The sequence below is a fragment of the Benincasa hispida genome, chromosome 11, assembly GCF_009727055.1.
Source record: "Benincasa hispida cultivar B227 chromosome 11, ASM972705v1, whole genome shotgun sequence".
In the NCBI taxonomy this organism is placed as follows: domain Eukaryota; kingdom Viridiplantae; phylum Streptophyta; class Magnoliopsida; order Cucurbitales; family Cucurbitaceae; genus Benincasa; species Benincasa hispida.
Genome location: NC_052359.1, coordinates 69,724,825 through 69,746,930, shown reverse-complemented (window position 1 = coordinate 69,746,930; position 22,106 = coordinate 69,724,825). Strand labels below are relative to the sequence as shown.

Sequence of the window (22,106 nt, the reverse complement as noted above, 5' to 3'; positions counted from 1 at the left end):
GGACTGATCACCCTGAGTAAGCATGCCCAAGTCTGTAGTGGAGCCCTATACCACTACTCTATGGGAGGGTATCCTAGTTATATGGATGATGTCTATGGAAACCTAGGATGGGACCAGTTCCACTATGATTCACACCCTGCCACATTTGATATGACGATGCATGCTTACACCACCGACTCAGATATATCAATAGAAGATGTGATTAAACAACTTAATATTAACAATATTGTTTCTGAGTAAGAGATCTGCGACCTCTAGGAGAGCTTTAGTCTTCAAACTAAGGTTGGAGTCGATCTTCAGAGTTTGAGAGACTCAGTCACTCAATCTTCTGATTTAGTTGAAAGAGGATGGAAACCCATATTACACACATCTTATGACATCACCGAGGCGTGCAACGATGAGGTAATCTATGTCAACATAAAGGATGAATTGAAGGATAGGATGCCATGTTTAGAACCAGTTTAGGAGCACTATGGAGAATCTGAGCCTAAACCCGTCGATTTCTAGGTGATGGAGTTAAAGGTTGAGAAACCTCGCCCTGTTCTGCTATCTAGTATATCGTAGATTTTTTTAGTTTTGTTCTTCTTGTTCTCAAGAGTCAGCTGAGTCAGTTGAGTCAGTTGAGTCTTTATTTTCATCCTTGAGTCTTTTGATTTTTTTCTGTTTACCTTTTTTGTCTAATACGAAAAATATCAAATTCAACCTGTTTGGTTCTCTTCAAAAGATGAAGAGCCTTATAGCCTTACCGGGCTATATCGACTCATCCAAGAATGGACCAAAGAAATACGAGAATTTCTTTATGCCTTGACAAGGGATAAGTCAAGTCGAGCAATTGACGTTAAAAATTTTCCCTTCCTGGAGAGAGTCAGGTGAAAAATTTACTGCTTTCTTTATTTGTTTTCTAGATTAGCTTTCTTTTTGTTTTTGTTTTGTAGGGACGACCTAGAAGAGAGGAGAGCATCTTTTTGAAGGCGAGCCTATTACCACCACCATCCAGTGTGCGACATTGTTATCAGGGGAGGTTTTCTGTTCCCTTGTTTTTATTCTTTTTGAGCTATACTTGAAATACATTGGGGACAATGTATCATTTTAAGTTGGGGGTGGGGTACCCATTGGGTAGTTTTTATTAGCTTGGGGTCTTTGAGCGTTATGCCCGGACTATGCTATGTGTTTTGATTGCCTTGTTAGCCTATTTTCTCCGTTGTTATCATGATAGTTTATGATGCACTCTTCTTGTAATAAAATTTGCATGAAAGAACGTTAGAAAATCATAATCGTGATTTTAGCCCAATTTTAAAAAAATATTCTTATCTCTCATGCATCTTTAAGTCATTGTTTTGCGAAATTAAAGTATTGCATGCTTAAAATTGGGTTATCTAGTTTGTATTTCTATTGTCACTCTGAAAGATCCACCTTTAACTTAGGGGTAACTATACTTGTTTTAGAGAAAAATTAGACAAAGTGGATAAAATAGGGCCCATTGTGAATTAAAAAAGAGAGAGAGAGAAAAAAATAAAGAAAAGCAAATTAGTTGCAATTCTGACAAAAAAAAAAAAAAAGCATAAAAAAAATTGAGGCATATGCTAGCGTGCCTGCAAAAAATAGTGTGTGTATGTGCATGGATGGAGGTGAAAAGAGCTACCTCCGTCGTGTCTAGTTAGGGCTCGCGAGAAAAAAGTGATAGATTCTCGACAGTGGGGTGTGAAAGCTAACCCTCTAAGTAAAATAAATGCCCTTTATATATATATTTATATATATAATATAATATAATATATATAATATATATATATAATATAATAATTGTGTGTGTTTTTAGGCACCATTGTCTTAGTGTTGGCCTCATTTTTTTGCAAGTGTGTAATGTCCAAGTTCGATAATCAAGCCAGTGTAGAGGAAAACGGGATGAGGGCCTTTTAAAACTTTTTCAGGTTGTGCAAGCTTAGAGAAATTCAATGGCTCGAATCTTTAGTATTCTAAGAAAGAGAACTCCCATTCGATGCCAGAACTGATCAAGAATTAGCAAAACTCTAGGCTCACTCATGCATGAATAGATGGGGAATCATTCTTAAACTTGTGCTTCATTGATCGATCATAATTGATTTTCATGCTTAAATTTCAAATTTCATTTGGTTTCACTATTGAGACTGGAGTAACAACCTTGTGAATTAAGCTAGCATATCTTTAGTTATTTTATATTCTATTTGATTATGTGTTTCTACCTTGCTCGGAACGAGCAAGAATTAAATTGGGGGTGTTTAATAGATCTCAAAAAGAGCTATTATTCCTAGCTTAATTTGGGTTTGTTATGGAATTTTACGTGTTTATTTCCCTATGTTGTAGGTACCGAGTAATCAAGAGGTAGAATTAATCATTTAGTGAAGAACGGGGATAATTTGAAGTAATTTGGAGTTTATTTAAGCATCTGGGCTTAAAAAGAGTTGGAATTACTAAAATGCCATCGAGTTCCACCGAGTATAATCAACCATCGAGTAATCGAGTAAAATGGCATCGAGTATAAGCGAGTATAATCAACCATCGAGTAATTGAGTAATCGAGTAAATTGCCATCGAGTAAAAGGCCATCGAGTATCATCGAGTAAAAGGCTGTCGAGTATAATCAAGTAAAATGTTATCGAGTAATTGAGCGTCGAGCATCAATAAAGGAGCATCGTGCATCGAGTATCGAGTTTTTGAAAGAATGCTCAGTGTTGCAACGTTTTCCCTGACGCTCGTGGCCCTTTCCTATCGAGCGCTGCAATGCTGCGAAGATTTCTGTAAATACTTCCCTTCGGTTTTAGGTCAAAAATATGCTGAATTTTGGTGGCCAAAGTAAAACTTCATTCTTCTTCCTTTCCCTTTAGAATTTGGTATCTTTAGGTTAGTTTTTCTTTTTATTTTGGGTTGTAATCAATGGATTGGATGTATAACTCAGATTTATCTATGAATTAAGAGGTAAATCCTATCTAGTTTCTTTTGAGCAAGAGCCCCTATGTTGAATTTCTTGAAGGTTTTCTAATTAATTTAACTGAACTGTTGTGGATCCTTTAGGTGGATTTGATTTATTCTTAATGGACTTTTTGCAAATTGATCTGACAAATTAGTTTATCGAAATTCTTATTTACAAAATCGTCATAGCCTATACATATATTGATTGATTTAATTGTGCATATTAGGATCGCATGTGTAAAGTCTAGACTTTTTCTGACCAAATGTATGTATGCCCTAGTATAATCTTTCCCAAATAAAATCATGTTATAAGATATGACTTTCCGGCTTATAGTATGTCTCAACAATTGAACCCTTTTGTAATGTAATTCAATTTTAACTTGTATGTCGCTAAGAAGGAAGAGTTGTAAATTGAATTAGGGCTAATTTGGTTTAATATAGAATTTGGCTAATTGGTAGATTTTCTAATAGGTTGAAGGGTTGACAGATTCAATGTAATTAATTGATGCCTAATGAAAGAAATTGCTTATGAAACTCTCTCTTCCTCTAGAAATTAGATAAACTCTTATTCTAGATTACATTTACCCTTTTCTTTCAATTTCACGCATTTATCTCTTCCATACCAAAACCCCCATTTATCGCTCTGGTTAGAAAATTAACTTAACGAAACAAATTGTGCTTCCCTGTGGATCGACTCGGACTTACCACTGTTACTACGGTCTTTGTAGTGACAAGAGTAGTTCGATATTATAAATTTTCTTTTGATCAAGTCTAAGTTTATTAACGATGTAAATTTTAGGCCTGTCAGTTCATATAGGTGTGATTATAATAGTTCTTTTAATCAATGTAATGTGATCGTTATGTCTCTACTGTGTTCTTATATTATCTTTTTCGCCCAAATGCTAGTTGTTGGAGCAAGAATTTGTCCCCTTGAAACAATAAATAATTAAGGAATTAAACTGATAGACCCCCCATATTTAGAAAATATGAAAGGAGAATTAACAAAAAGGATAAGAAGGGGGGTATAAATGTAAATGAAGGAGAGAATAAAAGCAGTTAGAGATGGGACCACTAGGGGAGGAGGAATAAATCTGTTATTAATTTGTTATTTGAGGGTGACTAATTTAGTATATGAGGTAGGAGGAGGGATGGATATCGAATTTTTATCTTAGAATTAAGCTTGTAAGCTGTAAGGGGAGGAGGTCTCGGGTTCCTAGGCTATTTTGAGTCAAAACAGTGAATACATAACCGAGTTTCTATCAATTTGGTATCAGAGCCGTTTGTTCTTGGGAAGGGTATGGTGAAGAAGATGGAAGCAAGATTATCAGCTGTGGAAGAACAGCTCACCTTACTACAAGTAGGAATGGAAAATAGGATGGATCAACGGTTTAGGGAGATGCAACAAATCACTGAGAGCATGATGATAGCAAAGATCGAAGCCTTGGGAGAAACTCTGGAGCAGAAAATGATCCGTCCGCTGGAAGTATGGTCGAAGAAATTGGAAATACTCAAGGAAGGGGAATCAGGATCATCGGAGAAAACAGTGATGGACAGAGGGAAACAGCCGGCGAGGGAGGATGTTGGCGAGAGAAGAGAAGTGTTGTTGTTCGACATGAGGTTGCGAAAACTGGAAATTCCGATATTCAAAGGGGAAATAGGAGAAGATCCGATGGGTTGGTTTCACAGAGTAGAAAGGTATTTCGTAGTTAATCGTTTATCGGAGAAGGATAAAATCGAAGCTGCGATTCTGTGTTTGGAAGGTGAAGCATTGGAATGGCATCAATGGGAGGAAGAGAGAACACCGATGAATACCTGGGCAAAGTTTAAGGCGCATCTCCTGCTGCGCTTCCTACCGATCAAAGAAGAAGATCGGAGAGCCCAGTTCCTTACTCTGAAGCAGGACGGCAGCGTTCGTGCATACCGGCGGCGATTCGAGCAGCTTTTGGGATCGTTGAAGGACCTTTCAGACGAAATATTGGAAAGTAAGTTTGTTCGTGGGCTAAAGAATGATATCCAAATCGAGATGAGAATGTTTAAGTTAATTGGGTTGAAGGAGAAGATGAGGATGGCTCAAATCATTGAAGACATGGAGGAAGCCCGAAGGAAGAAATGGGGCGGAGGCACCCCAAATCCATCGAAGTCTACGGGGGCGTCTTCGAACTCGGGGCTCAATACAACCACGGGTCAACTCGGCCCCACCCCGAACCAAAACACACAGTCGATCGCCCGAACAATTTCTCTCAACCCAACCCACGCGGGAGGTACGCCTTCTAACTCAGTCACACTAAAAGACGTAAATGGTAGATCATTCACGATCGGTGCGTTCAAACGGCTGTCTGACAACAAAATGCAGAATCGAAGGGACAAGGGGCTATGCTATCAATGTGAAGAAAAATATACGCCGGGGCACCGATGCAAAAGAAAGGAATTGAGTATCCTGCTGTACCACAATGAGGAAGAAGGAACAGAAAAAGCAGAAGAGTCAAGCAAAGTTGAAGCTCCAGCGACCACTACGCTGGAATCGATGGTGATGAAGACTACCGATCACGAGGCAGCAGAACTCTCTCTCAACTCGCTGGCGAGAATTGACTCGCCCCGAACAATTAAGGTCAGAGGAGCTATCGGGGACAAGGATGTGGTCGTTCTTATCGACAGCGGAGCATCCCACAATTTCATCGATAAAGAGCTGGTGTCGTCCCTGAAATTACCACAGATGCCCACGACAAGCTACGGGATCATGTTGGGGATAGGAACTTCAGTGAGGACGACGGGTGTCTGTAAAGGGGTAATTCTTAATCTCTCTAATCTCACTATTATCAATGACTTATTCCCTTTACCTCTGGGCAACATTGATGTGGTGTTGGGAGTACAATGGCTAATGACTTTAGGACGGGTTGAATGTGATTGGGGAACGTCGGAGATGGAGTTTCAAATCGGAGATTGGCAAGTGCACTTGAAAGGGAACCGCAATCTGATGAAAGCCCAAATCTCGCTGAAATCGATGATGAAACTGGTCAGAGAAGAGGGCCAAGGTATATTACTCGAGTTGAGTTCTCTTTTAACCACTGAGAGGGAAGATGGAGGCCGACCAAAAATCCAAGAAATTCTAAGAAAGTACCACTCAGTCTTTCAAGCAGTAGAGAGGCTACCTCCAGTGTGACACCATGAGCATCATATTGAGCTCAAGTCGGGGGCAGGACCGATGAATATCAGGCCATATAGATACCCACAGTTCCAGAAGGATGAGATTGAGAAATTGGTCGAAGAGATGCTCACTGTCAGGATTATTCAACCGAGTGTAAGTCCTTTCTCCAGCCCTGTATTATTAGTAAAGAAGAAGGATGGGAGCTGACGATTTTATGTTGACTATAGAGCTTTGAACCAAGTCACGATACCAGATAATTTTCCTATCCCAATGGTCGACGAACTTCTAGATGAATTAGCTGAAGCACGAGTCTTCTCCAAAATTGACTTGAAATCTGGCTACCATCAAATTCGGGTGGCCCCTTCAGATGTCCACAAAACGACATTCCACACTCATGAAGGCCATTACGAGTTTCTAGTCATGCCATTCGGATTAAGAAACGCCCCGTCAATGTTTCAATTGGTAATTAACGATCTTTTACATTTATACTTACGAAAATTTGTATTAGTATTCTTCGATGATATCCTAATCTACAGTTCTTCATTGTATGATCATGTGCATCATTTATCCTTGGTACTGCAAGCATTGGAAGATAACCAGTTCATGGCCAATCTCAAGAAGTACACTTTTGCGGAAAATCAGATCGATTACTTAGGTCATATAATATCAGAGGATGGAATGGTTGTAGACCCATCGAAGGTAGAGGCTATGCTTCAATGGCCAACCCCGACTACAGTAAAGCAACTAAGGGGATTTTTGGGGCTGATCAGATACTACCATAAATTTGTAGTCCATTATGGCTCCATTGCTTTCCCATTAACGCAGCAGCTCAAGAAAGACAAGTTACAATGGGATAAGGAAACTCAGGAGGCCTTCGAGATCTTGAAGCAAAGAATGGCCCAACTTTCTACCCTCAAGCTCCCTGATTTCAACCAAGTTTTTATAGTAGAGACTGATGCATCAGGGGTAGGAGTTGGAGCGGTATTGATGCAAGAAGGGCGACTGGTAGCCTATTTCAGCAAGGCTTTCCCACCAACGCATCGCCTTAAGGCTGTATACAAACGGGAGCTAATTGGCATAGTCATGGCTGTGCAGAAATGGCGGCTCTACCTGTTGGGAAGAAAGTTCACCATGCAGATAGATCAAGAGAGCCTTAAATTTTTGTTGGAGCAGCGTATTATAGCAGGGGAATACCAAAAGCGGGTGGCCAAATTGATCGGGTACAAATTTGATATCAAATACAAGAGGGGATTAGAGAACTCGGCAGTCGATGCATTGTCTAGATTACCTACCACGGTGGAGATGTCGATGCTTAGCATGATGATCTCACTCAATCCGGTGATATTCACCAGCCAAGTCGAACAGGATCCGTAACTAAGAGCTATCCGGGATAATATTCGAGTAGGGCAGTCGCACCCCCGAGGGTATACACTACAAAGAGGCCTTCTACTATATAAGCAGTGCATTACTCTACCACCACAGTCACCCACCATACCATTGCTCTTGCAAGAGTTCCACAATAATCCAATCGGAGGACACAACGGGGTAGTTAAGATGTATCAACGATTAAAGAAAGAATTCTTTTGGACAGGCATGAAAGCAAGAGTGAAGGTGTTCGTGGGGGACTGCTCGGTCTGTCAACAAGCCAAGTATCTAGCACTAGCCCCTGCCGGACTACTACAACCACTGCCTATCCCCCAGCTCACTTGGCAAGATATCAGCATGGACTTCGTGGATGGCCTGCCAAAATCCGAGGGCTATAACTCAGTCTTAGTGGCGGTTGATCGGCTATCCAAATATGCACACTTCATTGCCCTCCGCCACCCATATACCACAGCAACCGTGGCTGGTCTGTTCTTAAAAGAAGTTGTACGACTACATGGAGTACCGAGAAGCATCATATGGGATAGGGATAAAGTGTTCACTAGCTTAATTTAGGAAGAGTTGTTCAAACAAATGGGGACACAACTCAAAAGAAGCACATCCTACCATCCACAAATGGATGGACAAACAGAAGTGGTCAATTGGGGATTAGAAGCATACCTCCGATGCTTCACCATGGAGACACCATCACAGTGGCATAAATGGCTAGCGTGGGCTGAGTACAATTACAACACGCCTTACCACACAGCCATCAAACGGACACCTTACGAGGTATTATATGGAAGACCAACACCTCCACCAATCTATTATGAACAGGGGAATGCAATAGTTGGGGAAGTAGACGTGTTACTAAAAAACAGAGATGACATGCTCAAACAATTGAAGAAAACATTGGAAGAAACCCAACAACGAATGAAGGCCCTAGCAGACTCTAAACGACGATAAGTGAACTTCGAAATTTCAGATTGGGTATACATCAAGCTGAAGCCATACCGCCAAGGCTCTTTACTGGTGCACAAGCATCCCAAATTAGCTCCACGCTACATTGGCCCTTTTCAAATAATCCAAAGGATTGGACCAGTAGCATACAAACTTGACCTACCCCCCAATGTAAGCATACATCCTATAATACATATTTCACAATTAAGAAAAACCGAGGGGACCTTACTGCCGAGATTCTCATCACCAACAGTGGAACTATTCGGGAAGCAGCTCAAACTAGTGTCGGTTTTGGGGGTCCGGAAGATTGGTTCGACCATATCATCACCTAATGATTTTGAAGTACGCATACAGTGGGAAGACTTACCAATCGAAGATGCAACATGGGAAGGAGGAGCATAGATAGTTGACCAATTCCCGTACTTTCACGAGGACAAGATGGTGCTTTGGGGGGAGGATAATGATAGACCCCCATATTTAGAAAATATGAAAGGAGAATTAACAAAAAGAATAGGAAGGGGGGTACAAATGTAAATAAGGGAGAGAATAAAAGTAGTTAGAGATGGGACCACTAGGGGAGGAGGAAGAAATCTGTTATTAATCTATTATTTGAGGGTGACTGATTTAGTATAAAAATATGAGGTAGGGGGAGGGATGAATATCGAATTTTTATCTTAGAATTAAGCTTGTAAGCTGTAAGGGGAGGAGGTCTCGACTTCTTAGGCTATTTTGAGTCAAAGCAGTGAATACATAACCGAGTTTCTATCATAAACTTAAGATGTTCTTATATCATCTTTTGTTATGATGTTTTGTTTTTCACAAGTAAACTAATTTGTCAACTTGGTATTAAGGAATTGGACCAATTTCATTTCTTTTGTTCAAATGGCAGAGCGGAGAGGAGTCACCAGAAGACTTTCAACAGTCAGTATTGCAGAGAGATTCGTATCCTTCATATAAAAAGCTGGATGACTCAGAAAAAAGGGACAAATACTGACACTTATAGTTGCAGGCCAAACCACCATAGATGTTGCTATGATGTGAAGTATCAAGTTCCTATATGAGAAGAACGAGGACCAAGAAATTAAGGTTGCAGGTAAGATCCACAACTTGTTTAAGTTACCTTAAGAAAAGCTACCAAAGTTAACCATAATCCAGGACTCTTCATTCTTTTCATTCCAACGACTAAGATTTATAATAATTTGAACCAAGCTAAGCATGAACTATGAGCTTGTTATACTGTTTAAAAAAAAAAAAAAAAAAAATTAGTGGATTGTACCTGTGCTTGAAATTTTATTGATTCAGGCAAGATATTTGTAAAACTTCCTAAGTTCGTTGATTTTATAATAAAATGTGAAAGTAAATGCCTTTTGAGTCAAAGGTTGGATGAAGCTGTATTTTTTTGGATCCACGATAATTTTTGTAGCATGTGCAAACTCGGTGCATTATGCATATAAATATGATAATCTTTCCGGGATTATACATCCATGCTTGCTTGGATAATTTTTTTAGATTAAAAACTTGATGAAAACCACCTCTATTACGACGCTTGTCTTTACGTATGTTTCGTGTGGTTAAATCCTTTCTTTATTGTGTACATTGTAAAGTAAATTTATTACTGACTAAGGACTTCTATTAACTAGGTTTCTATGTCTTAGTTAAATAAATCGTGTGTGATGGGACCTTGATACCATTTCTTATTTAGGCATCTTAGCCTTAAAATTCCATTTTTTTGAGACATTTTCAATTCAATTGGTAATATTTCTTCTATAATTATTTTTTGATTTGCCTTGACTTTGGATTGTTTGTGAGAAATTCTGAGCTGAAACTATCATCTTATTAGAATGTGAAAAGCTTGGATAATTTATATTTTGTTTAAGCTTCTGCTTATTGGAGATCATGTCTCTTTTAAAGACCAACATTGATTCACTATTCCCATTTTCCAAACTCATCACAAGTCGGGTTGTTTTGGAGTGAACTCTACATTGTTGCAGACTTGTAATTGTAGTAAGAACTATCTTATTGTATGTGTATGTGTGTGAAGTCCGTGGCTAAACAATGGTATGATTATCAATTTTTAACTCTTGGTTGATGAATACTAGCTAAATTATGGTTTTTCATCTTGCTTAATAATGCATGATAGATATTAGTATCCTAGAAACCAAAGCGTGAATACCACTATCTCTTATGTGTCTTGGTGAGCTGCGTCAAGCTTTTTTTTTTTTTTAATGTTCTTATATTCTATCATTTTTTTTCTTACTGAAAGTTTGTTTTTTTTAATATATTGATTATTTGATTGGGATGTTCATTTGGGTTTGAGGTGGGGAAGGATATTTTAGGGTAATTGTTTGTTAAAGTTATTAAAGAATATAGATAATGCTTGGTTTGTGAAAGAAATATATTGGTTATGTTTGTGGGATGATTAAGTAACCTTACAGAAAATATTATACAATGACTTGAAAACTTTCAAACATTATTTTTTATGTTTATTTGGTTAAGACTTGTTCTCTTTATGTCCTCCCCCTTCTCTCCTCTCTCTATCTCTCTAATTTTTTTTTTTTTTTTTTATCTTGTCCATACTCTCTACTTTTCAATTAACCATTTTGAGTTAAGTGTTTTTGGTCCTTGAAAAATTAGTAGATCTACAATTTAATGTAGTTTTTTGTGTATTTTGAGGTCGAAACACAGCGTGGTGTTGAGAATTTGTTTTTTTTTTTTTTTTTTTCATGATGTTCAAAAGGAAAGAAAGGGCTAAATGCTTGTGACTTGTGTCAATGGGGTGGGAGTGACAAATTGAATTATTGAAATTGGATAGAACATAACATGATTATAGGACTTTTAGAGAAATTTTAGGGTACACTTCCGAGCCAGTTTCTTATTACTTACACATGAACTTGGTTTTGGAATTGGTTGATAATGTTATCTTCAAAATTATTGAGATCCAAATTTTTTATAAAAAATCTTCCATATTATTATCTTTTGTTTAATCTCTGCAGATGATACTGCTAATCATGCATAAAAGAAGAGTGAAGAGATGAAGGATAAAGATATGAGTTCTATTTATCAGGATTAAAGAACACAATCATATCATCTTATCTCATCAGTCTATTATAGTGACCAAGATGTTTATACCCATCCTCAGAATTCGTACATTTCCATGGTGAACTCAGCGGTGAATATCTTTCATCAAATAAACTCAATTCCTTGTTTACAATTCCATGGTGAACTCTTGACTTTCTTTAAGTTTGTGGATCACTATAACACTGCCCTCATTTAAACCAAGAGTTTTCCCAATTGAGGTCGTGGTTGTTGTTGCTAGGTGAGTTTTTGCCATGTTTATATTATTGTTTCTTTAGAGGGGGGAATGAATAAAGCAAGTTGTTTATAGAAACCGAATGATTTTGTTCTCTATAGGTTGGTGACACCATACTCCCCATTTAAATGTTGTTTTGTCTGTTATATATGTAATGTAACGACCCGGCTACTTAGGACTTAAACTAGGTTGTTACTATAGACATGCATGCATATAACTCAAATTGACATCTTTTCATGACTTAGTAAAATAAAATAAATAACATAAAATAATTAACTTCATTAAAACTAAATAACTAAAATTCATTTAGCAGGGTATCCTAAAAACCATAAAACAAAACTAGAAAATTCTTTTAAAAAGTCGGAAGCATAAATATTAAAACTTTGAGTTCAAACATCGAGACTAGAAATTTTAGAACATAAAATCCTAAAAACATGAGCGAAAGCATATGACTAGCCCCAGTGACTTGATTATAGATTCTGTTTATCATTTGCCGGCATATTCTTACCCTTACCTAAAAAATAAACATGAGAAAGAATGAGTATAAAATACTAAGTAAGTAACCCTACTATCGGGGTCAAGCTAAGCATTTATGTCCTCTAGATGCCACTTCCTAGTGGGACGTACATAAACCTCTACTTTCCATGGGATGGCTAACTAGTGCATAGTTGAACCCACTATACTGTAGATTAGGTGTACCCATAAACTTCTGATGAATCCCAAAGGAAACACAAACCTCTGGTGAAGTCCTGAAGGAGATCACCACCTCTGGTGAATACCGAAGGAAACACGAACATCTGGTGAATCTCGAAGGAAACACATATTATATATTAAAGATAACATTGAGAGCGAGCTATTATATGTTAAAGATAGCTTCAATGACTAATGCTATCGAATGTTTTCATAGCCATGTATACATGCTATATCTTCATACTCTACTATAGCATCCATTATAACTCTACAAAAAGGCTATAGAAAGTCCCAGACTTTTAATAACATAGACTGTCAGGACTTTCAAAAAAGCTATAAAAGATCTTTTATAGCCTTTTTATAGCCTTTTTTTGTTAGCTATCGTAACCACTATTTCTTGTAGTGAACATCTACTAAGAGGAAAAAAAACATGGAGATAAATAAAAAAAAACAACATTAAGCCTAAATATTTTCAAAGTCAAAAGAAACACTTGATGTTCCATTAATTTTGCCGATTTTCTCTTCGTGAGATTCAAAGAAGTCCGTCACATCTAAATTCGTTATATGGGATGGGTCAAATATGACATTATCCTCGTAAGCAAAATTTGTTTTCACATTTTTATCTTTTTTCCTTTAGAGATGCTTGATAGAGATCAACTAATTGTTTTGACATACGACAGGTACATTACCAATGCTCAGTCATTCCGCATTCGAAGCATTTATTTTCAACACTTTTTAAACTCTTATCTTGTGGAGCTTTTCCTTTGTAATCATCATTTTGTGTGGTTTTTTTTTTTTTTTTTTGAAATTTGAATGATTAGAATGACTACCATGAAAATAATAATTATTTCTTCCTCTGCCATGGACATGACCTCGACCACGACCACGACATCGACCACGATTATTATTAAAATTCACAATATTCACTTCAGGGAATGGTGTTTCCCCGATTGATCGATATTCATAATTTTTCATTAATAACTCATTATTTTGTCTGGCCATGAGAAGACATGAAATTAGTTCAGAATATTGTTTGAAACATTTCTCTCGATATTGCTGCTATAGGAGCATATTCGAGACATGAAATATAAAAATGTCTTCACTAACATATCAACATCAATAATTTTCTCTCCTCATAACGATAGTTTCGAACTGATTTTTAAATAATATGAAATTGTAATCGCTTACTAATTTGAAATCTTGTAGCATCAATGCATCCACTCATAACGAGCTTTAGGAAGAATAACTATTTTTTTATGATCATACCTCTCTTTAAAAATTTTCCACAAGATATGAGGATCTTTTATTGTAAGATACTCCATTTTCAATCCTTCGTGAAGATGATGATTAAGGAAAATCATAGCTTTTGTTTTGTCCTGATTGGATATCATATTTCATTCTTTAATAGTTTCTCTAAGATTCATAGCATCTACTGGATTTTAGTATCAAGTATCTATGACAAATAATTACTGTTAATATCAAGGGTGACAAATTATAATTTTGTGAGATTTTTCATGACAGCAATAGCATAAAATATTGTATTTATTTTAGAAATTTAATAGAAATTAAAAATGCAAAATAACGTTAAATTCATTAATTATAACGAAAAGGGAAAATCACATACCTTTTTAGCGAGGAGAACGATAGGAACTCGTGCTGATAACGTGTTGTGAATTTGAGGAGCACAATGACACATAACGAGAACACATATATGAAGAAAATATTATATAATAATAATATATAATAAAATAAATAAATATATAAATAAATAAAATAAGTAAATAACAAAAAGTAAATAAAATAACAAAGAGTGGATTTCTCCACTTTCTCCAATATTTTTAGATTGATCACCAATATGTATCTCTTTCAAAACCCACAAAATGTCACTATTTATAAACAATTTGGTAAGTAGAATGGACATTATGAATAAGTAACACATGGCCAGTAGATAGTAATAATGTACATCTACATTATACCTAATTTAATATATTTATAATCGATATATCCCTTCTAAAATTAAAAATATCAATAACACCAAGAATAAAAAAATGAAATATATATGGAGAATGAAAAACATTTTATTTTCAAAAAAAAAAAAAAGATATTTAAAAAGGCAAGAAAATTCAAGAACGTTTCCTGCAAATTGCTTTGAATTGGACCATAAACACAACAATGAGAATTAGGTACAAATAGTAACAAAACAAAGAAAAATTGAAAATGTTTGAATGTTGAAAAATTTTAGAGATTAGGAAAGGCGACAAAAGTACGGACGTACAAAGTCAAGGCCTTGGTTTCTCACCAGCCTGTCGGTGCTCATTGAAGCTTCCTACTCATTTTCATTCCTTTTTACTTTTATTTTTATTTTTTCCAATTGGATATCTTAATTTGTATTTGAGAGAAAACAAAAAATTATGGGTTATTTTCTATTGAAAAAATCATTCACAACTAAACTAAAATAATTATTATATATCCCTTAAATGTAATCTTTTAACTCTACGTCTTTACCATTTTAATTAGAGGTAATTACAAATATAACAATTAAATTCAAAGTATTAGTAGATATAGTACAATGTAAAAGAATTCATAGATAAACAAAATTTAGATGATGTGATTCTAGGAGCCTATGATTAATAGACTATCTAGTTGAAGGAATTCTATCAACAATATAGTTTATAACTAATAGATTTTGTAATATTTGCGATTCTTTAAAAATGTTATTACATACTTAGCCCTTAAAGTATTACTCTTTGCAATTACCTTTTTTTTAATTATTATGGTGTATGTATATTTGTTATTTAGAAAAAATAATTGATTCTTATGATGCATGTATGTACATATTTAGAAAAATGTCAATAAAATTAACAAAAATGTCAAAAGAAAAGTAGATCCAATTTTAATTTGAAAAAAGAAAAGGAAAAAAAAAACTACAATTCAAAACAAAAGCATAAATTAAAATGAAAAATTGGAAGGAAAAAAAATTCAAACCAAGAACTAAATCGATAATAAGTCGAACAAAATAAATCATCATAGGTTGGTCTAGTCGTAAAATATGAGACATAGTCTCAATAAATGGCTAAGAGGTTTAGGGTTAATCCATGGTAACCATCTACCTATAAATTAATTTACTACAAGTTTTCTTTGACACCTAGATGTGGTAGAGTCATGTGTAGGGGTGTTCACGGTTCGATTTGGGGTTTTTTTTTATATATATATATTAAAAAACGGTTCAGTTCGGTTTCAAATCGATTTTAGATTTGAAACCAAACCGAATCACATTAAATCAAACTAAACCACATTAGTTTGGTTTCAATTCAGTTTGGTTTTAGTAGTTTCAATAATCATCCTTAGTCATGCGAGTTGTCCCGTGAGATAAGTTGAAAAGCGTGTACGCTAGCCCAAACACTCAGAATATATATAAACAAAAAAAAAGTCGAACAAAATAAAAAAAAAATGGTCCTATTAGTTTTTTCTTTTATTGGACATTAATTTGGTTTCCTTTATAAAATTCGTTGGTTTGTTTTAGTTCTAGGTTGACCCCAAAATCAAGAAAATCAAACCAACTTTCACGTTTATTGCCAGTTGAGTTATACCATGTTGATAATTATAAAACCTATTTAGCACTTCGCATCTATATCATTTCATTGTTGTATAACTTATCCTTGATAAAATAAATGCAAGATATGGATTTATACAAGTACTGGCCTTATATTAATTTAGACCGAACACTTCATTCATGTTTGTAATTAGCTTTAATTTTGTATTATATTTTCTAGAGGTGTTTGGTACTCCAACTTGAAGTCGGGTGAGTGGATGTTTATCGCTCACTCTGCATTTAAGAGATCTATTAAAATAATAGAAAATAAGAGTTATTTTACCCTAGTAATTTTCATTCATTACATCTAATATATACCTAACAGTGTTTTAAAATATTCGTTCAAGATTAATAACAAATTGCTTAAGAGTAGGATGTTTCTCGGAAAATTTGAATATTTATAAATATGAATGAATAAGTTAAAACTTAAAAGTATAGGTGGATGAGATTTTTTTAAAGAGTGAGTTGCTTAATATTAATATCACGTCTCTTTGCTTGTTAATTTTAATATATTTTTTTTAATGACGCATGAATAAAATTTCATAAAACAACGTATCTAATTCAAATAGTTAATTATATGCTTAATCTATCTTTAGTTGAGTTAGCAAATGTAAGAAGCATAAACGTAGATATATCATGATACGGATACGATACAATGATACGTTAATTTCTAAAAAATTAAGATATGGATATGTTAAAGATACGTTATGTATGTGTGTATTTGTATACATATATAATGTCTAATTAATTGCTATAATAGTTATTTTAAGTTAGATTAAAATAGATTTAAGAAGAGAGTGAAGACTTTAAAAAAAAATCTCATAACGTCGAGTGATTGTTGAACAATTAGAGTAGACGATAGGAAAATAGTAGAAGATGAAGATGGAATAATGAAGCTCAAGGGGTGGTGAATCATGATTTAAATAGTGAGAGATAAGGGAAGAATGAAAATTTAATTATGTTTTGGTTTTTTTTAATTCTTTATGTTTTATCATTTTTAATTTATTTTGTTTTAGATTGCTCAATTTAAGTGGGCTTTTATGTTTGGAGGTGATTTTAAAATGGTTGAAATCACTTTTATCATTTAATCATCGTGAAACATGTTTAATTCTTCAAAACTAATTTTGATGATATGAAAATTGCATTTAAAAGTGTAAAATTGAAAACTAAAATAATTTTGAGTAATTAAAAGTGTGTTTTCAAGTGATTTTAAAAATGAAAAAAAAAAGTGATTTTTGATCATTTTAAAATGATCGAAAATCACTTCTTTTTTTTTTTCATTTTTAAAATCACTCGTAAACATACACTAAAATAAAATGGATTGTGGGTTAGGCTTTTTAAATGGTTAGGCTTAAATTTGAAAAAAAAAAAAAAGAAAAAAGTTGACCCACTTATCACTTCACGTATCTAGTAGATACGTGTATCTAAAAAATAAAAATAAAAATAAAAAATCAGATATTTCAAATCACGTATCAAACATGTATGTATCACGTATTCGTATCGTATTCGTATCTGATACTGATTCTCTATACAATTAGGAGTATTTGTGCTTCCTAGGAGAGGATCCTTCTTTGAGAGTGTCTTCTCTATTAAAGCACTATTCATCTTGAAATTTCCTTCGGTGGTGAGAGTGTTATTTTCCTTATTTATTCGATTTTTTTTGCGCTATTTTGTAGATATTGAGTGAGTAAACTGCTGTGATTCAATCGATTATAGATTGAAATCAATATAAATCTGTGGTTTGTATCATTTTGATTTAAATTCTTAATGCATTTGTGGTTTGTATTAAAGGTTTTGTGTATTAAAAGTCAACCCAAATAAACTTCAATTCAAAATAGCAATATATTAATAGACCATCTCAATCAAGTTTATCAAACAACTAAGATCAAAATCATTATAGAAGTTGCGATATATTCCAACAAGTCCAAAAATATTCTCTATTCTAACACACCATGTGATGAGAAATTTTGTTTTGATCTTTTCAATACGATTCAAACTATAAATTAATCAATAGATTTTATTTTTTTTCCTCATGCACGTCGTAAATTAATATGCATAACTAATTTTTAGTAAGATATTTAAGTTTGAACATGTTTATTAGCAATAATTAAGGGTATTGAAAAAATTCGATGATTTGAAAAATCCGATCAACCTAACTCAATCCAATCCATATTATTTGTGTTGGGTTATTAATTTATTTGAGTTGGATTGGGTTCAAATAAATGAAAATTTTATGGTAGAATTATTTCATGTGTTCACCAAAAATAACTCAAACTAACCCAAGCGTATTATTAATATAAAAAAGTATGTTTTTTTTAACTCCCAATTCAATTATATATACATATACTTATTTTAATTTTACTTAATTTCATATTTTTTTAGAAAATTTCAAAAATAGAAAAATAAAGAAAAATATTTACACAAATAACAAAATTTAGTTATAGTTGTGATAGACGTTGATAGAAGTCTATCTGTGTCTATCGGTGATAGAAACTGATAGAAGTCTATGATTGATAGAAACGGATAGAAGTCTATCAGTGTCTATCAGTGATAGAAACTGATAAAACTTTATCATCGATACTATCAGTGATAGAAACTGATACAAGTCTATCATTTATAAATGTTGATAGGAGTCTACTAGTATCTATCAGTATTTTTTAAATAGTTTGACATTTTTCTTATCTGTGAAAATTTCTTAATTTTTTTTATATCATTTGTTATCCACCAATTATTTAAAATAATTTTTCAATGCTAGGAAATAAGCTTTTCATAATACAATCGAAATTAATTTGTTAATATTAATTCAATATGTGAAAATAAATAAACAAATTCTTTTATAACTTAACATGTTACATCTTTTTAAAACAAAAATTTAAACAATGATCCGAATAATCCGAGTTAGTCCAACTCAAATATTTTATGATTGAATTAGATTGCATTCATTATTTAATAATTTACAATCTAAATAATTAAATTAGATCTAAAAAAAATGATATAATCTAATCAAACTCAACTCACGAACCTCCCAAACAATAATAATAAGCATCAATGGGTTGGTGTTAAGGAAAATAGAGGCAAAGGCCAAACCAAACGTAGCCTCCAAGCATGTAGCGCGTTGTTTACTTTTCGGAGAAAATTATTTTCCGGGAAAATGATTTTTCAACTCATGAAAGAACTTTCTCACCCGAACAGCAATTTCTTTATTCCAAATTAAATAATCAATATGAATTCCAAGGCCTTTTTTTCTTTTATTTAATTTTTTATTAACCTTAAACTTTTGTGTATGTTTATAATATTATTTGCTCTTGATTTGGTTTTTGACAATTTTACTCAAGCATAGTTCCTTTTTTTTTTTTTTTTTTTTTTTTAATGATTACGATAAAAGCATAGTGAGATTAAAGCACAAGGAAAGAAGACGGATTATTATTATTATTTAATGTAATTGCCACATTTATTTCTCATGGATTGTGAATCTTGTTATATATTTGTGAGTAGGTGTACATATTTACAAATACTCTAATTTTAGAAACTCTACCCATGTTTTCTTATATATATAAAAGTAACATATTGAAAAAAAAAAATGTTAACTCTTAGTTTAAAAAAAATAGTGAATCATTGTGTGAGGCTTAAAATATATCACAAAAACTATAGTGGAACTTTATATTAAGAACTTTTAGAGCTATAAGATTAAATTGAGAAAAGAAAATGTTTTTTTTTTTAAATTCATGGTACAGGTAGTTAAAATTCTACTAGTTTTATTTATTATTATTATTATTATTATTATTATTACAACTAAATGTTGAAAAAGTTAAAACAAATTTCTCTCCGATGATTTTTCAAGGGTCACCTTCGATACTCTAAAATTTGAAACTATTGAAATTAAATTTCAATTGAATAGTAATTATAAACTGAGAAAAGGAAAACTAATGGAATATCACCCTGTCTCTTATACACATCTAGATGTGTATAAGAGACAGGTTATATACATTTTACAAATGACTTAAAAAATCAAGCGAAATCTTGAAAACTAAAAAAAAAAGTAGTTTTTAAAAATTTATTTTTGTTTTTAGAATTTGGTTAAGAAATGGATCATTCTACTTAGGAAAGATGTAAATCTTTCAAAAAAAAAAAAGGAGGAAATAGCTTAATTTTCAAAAATAAAAAATAAAAAGGGAAATAATTACCGGATGAAGCGTAAATATGCAATATTTTAAAATCTAGAGATTAAATAAAAACTAAACTCAAATTTTAATTTTCACAATAAAATGAAGGGGAAAACAAATATAATAAAAAATGAAAAATCTCTCGGCTTTACATTGTTGACTTTGACTAAATCAGCCAATTATTCCCCATAAAAAAAATAGAAAATATTAATACTTTTTTAACAAAGAAAAAATAATAAAAAATAGAGAAGCAGAAAAAAGCGTGTTGAAGCATCAAACTCCGGTCTGAAGGTACAGCTACGGATCTCCTCCTTCACTCCCTATCTTCACTATCATTACTTTCATTTAAATTCCCATTTCTCATTTTCCATTTTCCCCCAATTTTCCCTTTCCCCGGACCGCCATGCCCTCCGCCCTCCTCCTCCTCCTCCTCCTCCTCCTCCTCTCCGCCGCCGCTAATGCCGCTACTTTCAAAGAGGCCCCCCAATTTTACAATTCCCCAAACTGCCCCTCCATTGCCGACGACTTCCAGGACCCCGATGAGAACGAACACCATCTCTGCTTCAGTCGCGCCGTCCACGTGGCGATGACGTTGGACACCGCCTACATACGTGGCTCCATGGCCGCCGTATTTTCCGTTCTCCAACACACTTCCTGTCCCCAAAACGTAATTTTCCACTTCGTCTATTCCGCATCCGCCAACGCGTCGTATCTACGCGCCACCGTTTCTCACTCATTCCCTTACCTGAAATTCCAACTCTACCCTTTCGATGACGAGGCCGCCTCGCGATTGATCTCCACCTCAATCCGATCCGCGTTGGACTGTCCTTTGAACTACGCACGTAGCTACTTAGCTAACATCCTTCCCACGTGCGTCGTCCGAGTTGTCTACCTTGACTCGGACTTGATCCTGGTCGACGACATTGCCAAACTCGCCGCCCACCCACTCGGCGGCGACTCTGTACTTGCCGCGCCGGAGTACTGCAACGCTAATTTCACCGCCTATTTCACGCCGTCGTTTTGGTCTAACCCGTCTCTGTCTTTGACGTTTGCGAACCGGAAGGCGTGTTACTTCAACACGGGGGTTATGGTGATCGATCTGGACCGGTGGCGAGCCGGAGACTACACGACCAAGATTGAAGAATGGATGGAATTGCAAAAGAGGATGAGAATCTACGAATTGGGATCGTTGCCACCGTTTTTGTTGGTCTTCGGCGGGAGAATTTCTCCGGTGGACCACCGGTGGAACCAGCACGGGCTCGGCGGCGATAATATCAGAGGACTCTGCAGGGATCTGCACCCCGGTCCGGTTAGTTTGTTGCACTGGAGTGGGAAAGGTAAACCGTGGGCCCGGTTGGACGCGAACCGGCCCTGTCCATTGGACGCCCTTTGGGTTCCGTACGATTTGTTACAGACCCCATTTTTGATTGATTCATGAACCTCATAAATTGATTGATTATTGGTGGAATCTTTACTAGTTTATATTGAATTTGATTTTCTTTTCTTTTTTGTAACAAAAGATGAATAATAAGAAAATAGTGAGATGACAATTTGGGATCAAATAATATAAGAAGAGGGGAATTTGGGGAGAAGTTCGAGTTCATTTTTGTACATATATAGAGAGAGATTGATTCAATTTATTTTTGTATGAAATTTGAATATCAATAACCAATTTTCTGTATTCTTTCTCCTTTAAATATCTTATAATGTAAAGTTTTGTACGAGTGGAGAAAAAAAAATTTTGTAATCATATTTGTTAGGACTATGATTAACATTACACTCCAACAACCGACTATATAACTCTTTTAGGAAGCTTGTTGAGTCCAATCATTGAGGTTTTTGAAAGTTAAAAGATTACTTAAACCTACTAAGCTCGGTTCTAACTAAGTCTAGGTAGAATCTCTATTCTTATGTTAGATATAGATGGTGAATTACTTAG

General features: G+C 34.5%; 2 protein-coding genes across 2 annotated transcripts; both read left to right on the top strand.

Moving 5' to 3' along the window:
• Positions 1 to 4,242: 4,242 nt before the first annotated feature.
• LOC120090832 lies at positions 4,243 to 6,105 on the top strand. The gene has a single exon (XM_039048536.1). The coding sequence runs from the start codon at positions 4,243 to 4,245 to the stop codon at positions 6,103 to 6,105; it is 1,863 nt and encodes a 620-aa protein (XP_038904464.1).
• A 14,297-nt stretch (positions 6,106 to 20,402) lies between these two features.
• Positions 20,403 to 21,848, top strand: LOC120089989 (probable galacturonosyltransferase-like 1). Its single transcript, XM_039047446.1, has one exon. It carries the CDS (start codon positions 20,571 to 20,573, stop codon positions 21,603 to 21,605), a length of 1,035 nt encoding a protein of 344 aa, XP_038903374.1. The 5' UTR covers positions 20,403 to 20,570; the 3' UTR covers positions 21,606 to 21,848.
• The last annotated feature ends 258 nt before the right edge of the window (positions 21,849 to 22,106 follow it).

Excerpts from the sequence above, each read along its gene's own strand:
- LOC120090832 (XM_039048536.1), top strand. The coding sequence starts at position 4,243 with ATGGTGAAGAAGATGGAAGCAAGATTATCAGCTGTGGAAGAACAGCTC.
- LOC120089989 (XM_039047446.1), top strand. The coding sequence starts at position 20,571 with ATGCCCTCCGCCCTCCTCCTCCTCCTCCTCCTCCTCCTCCTCTCCGCC.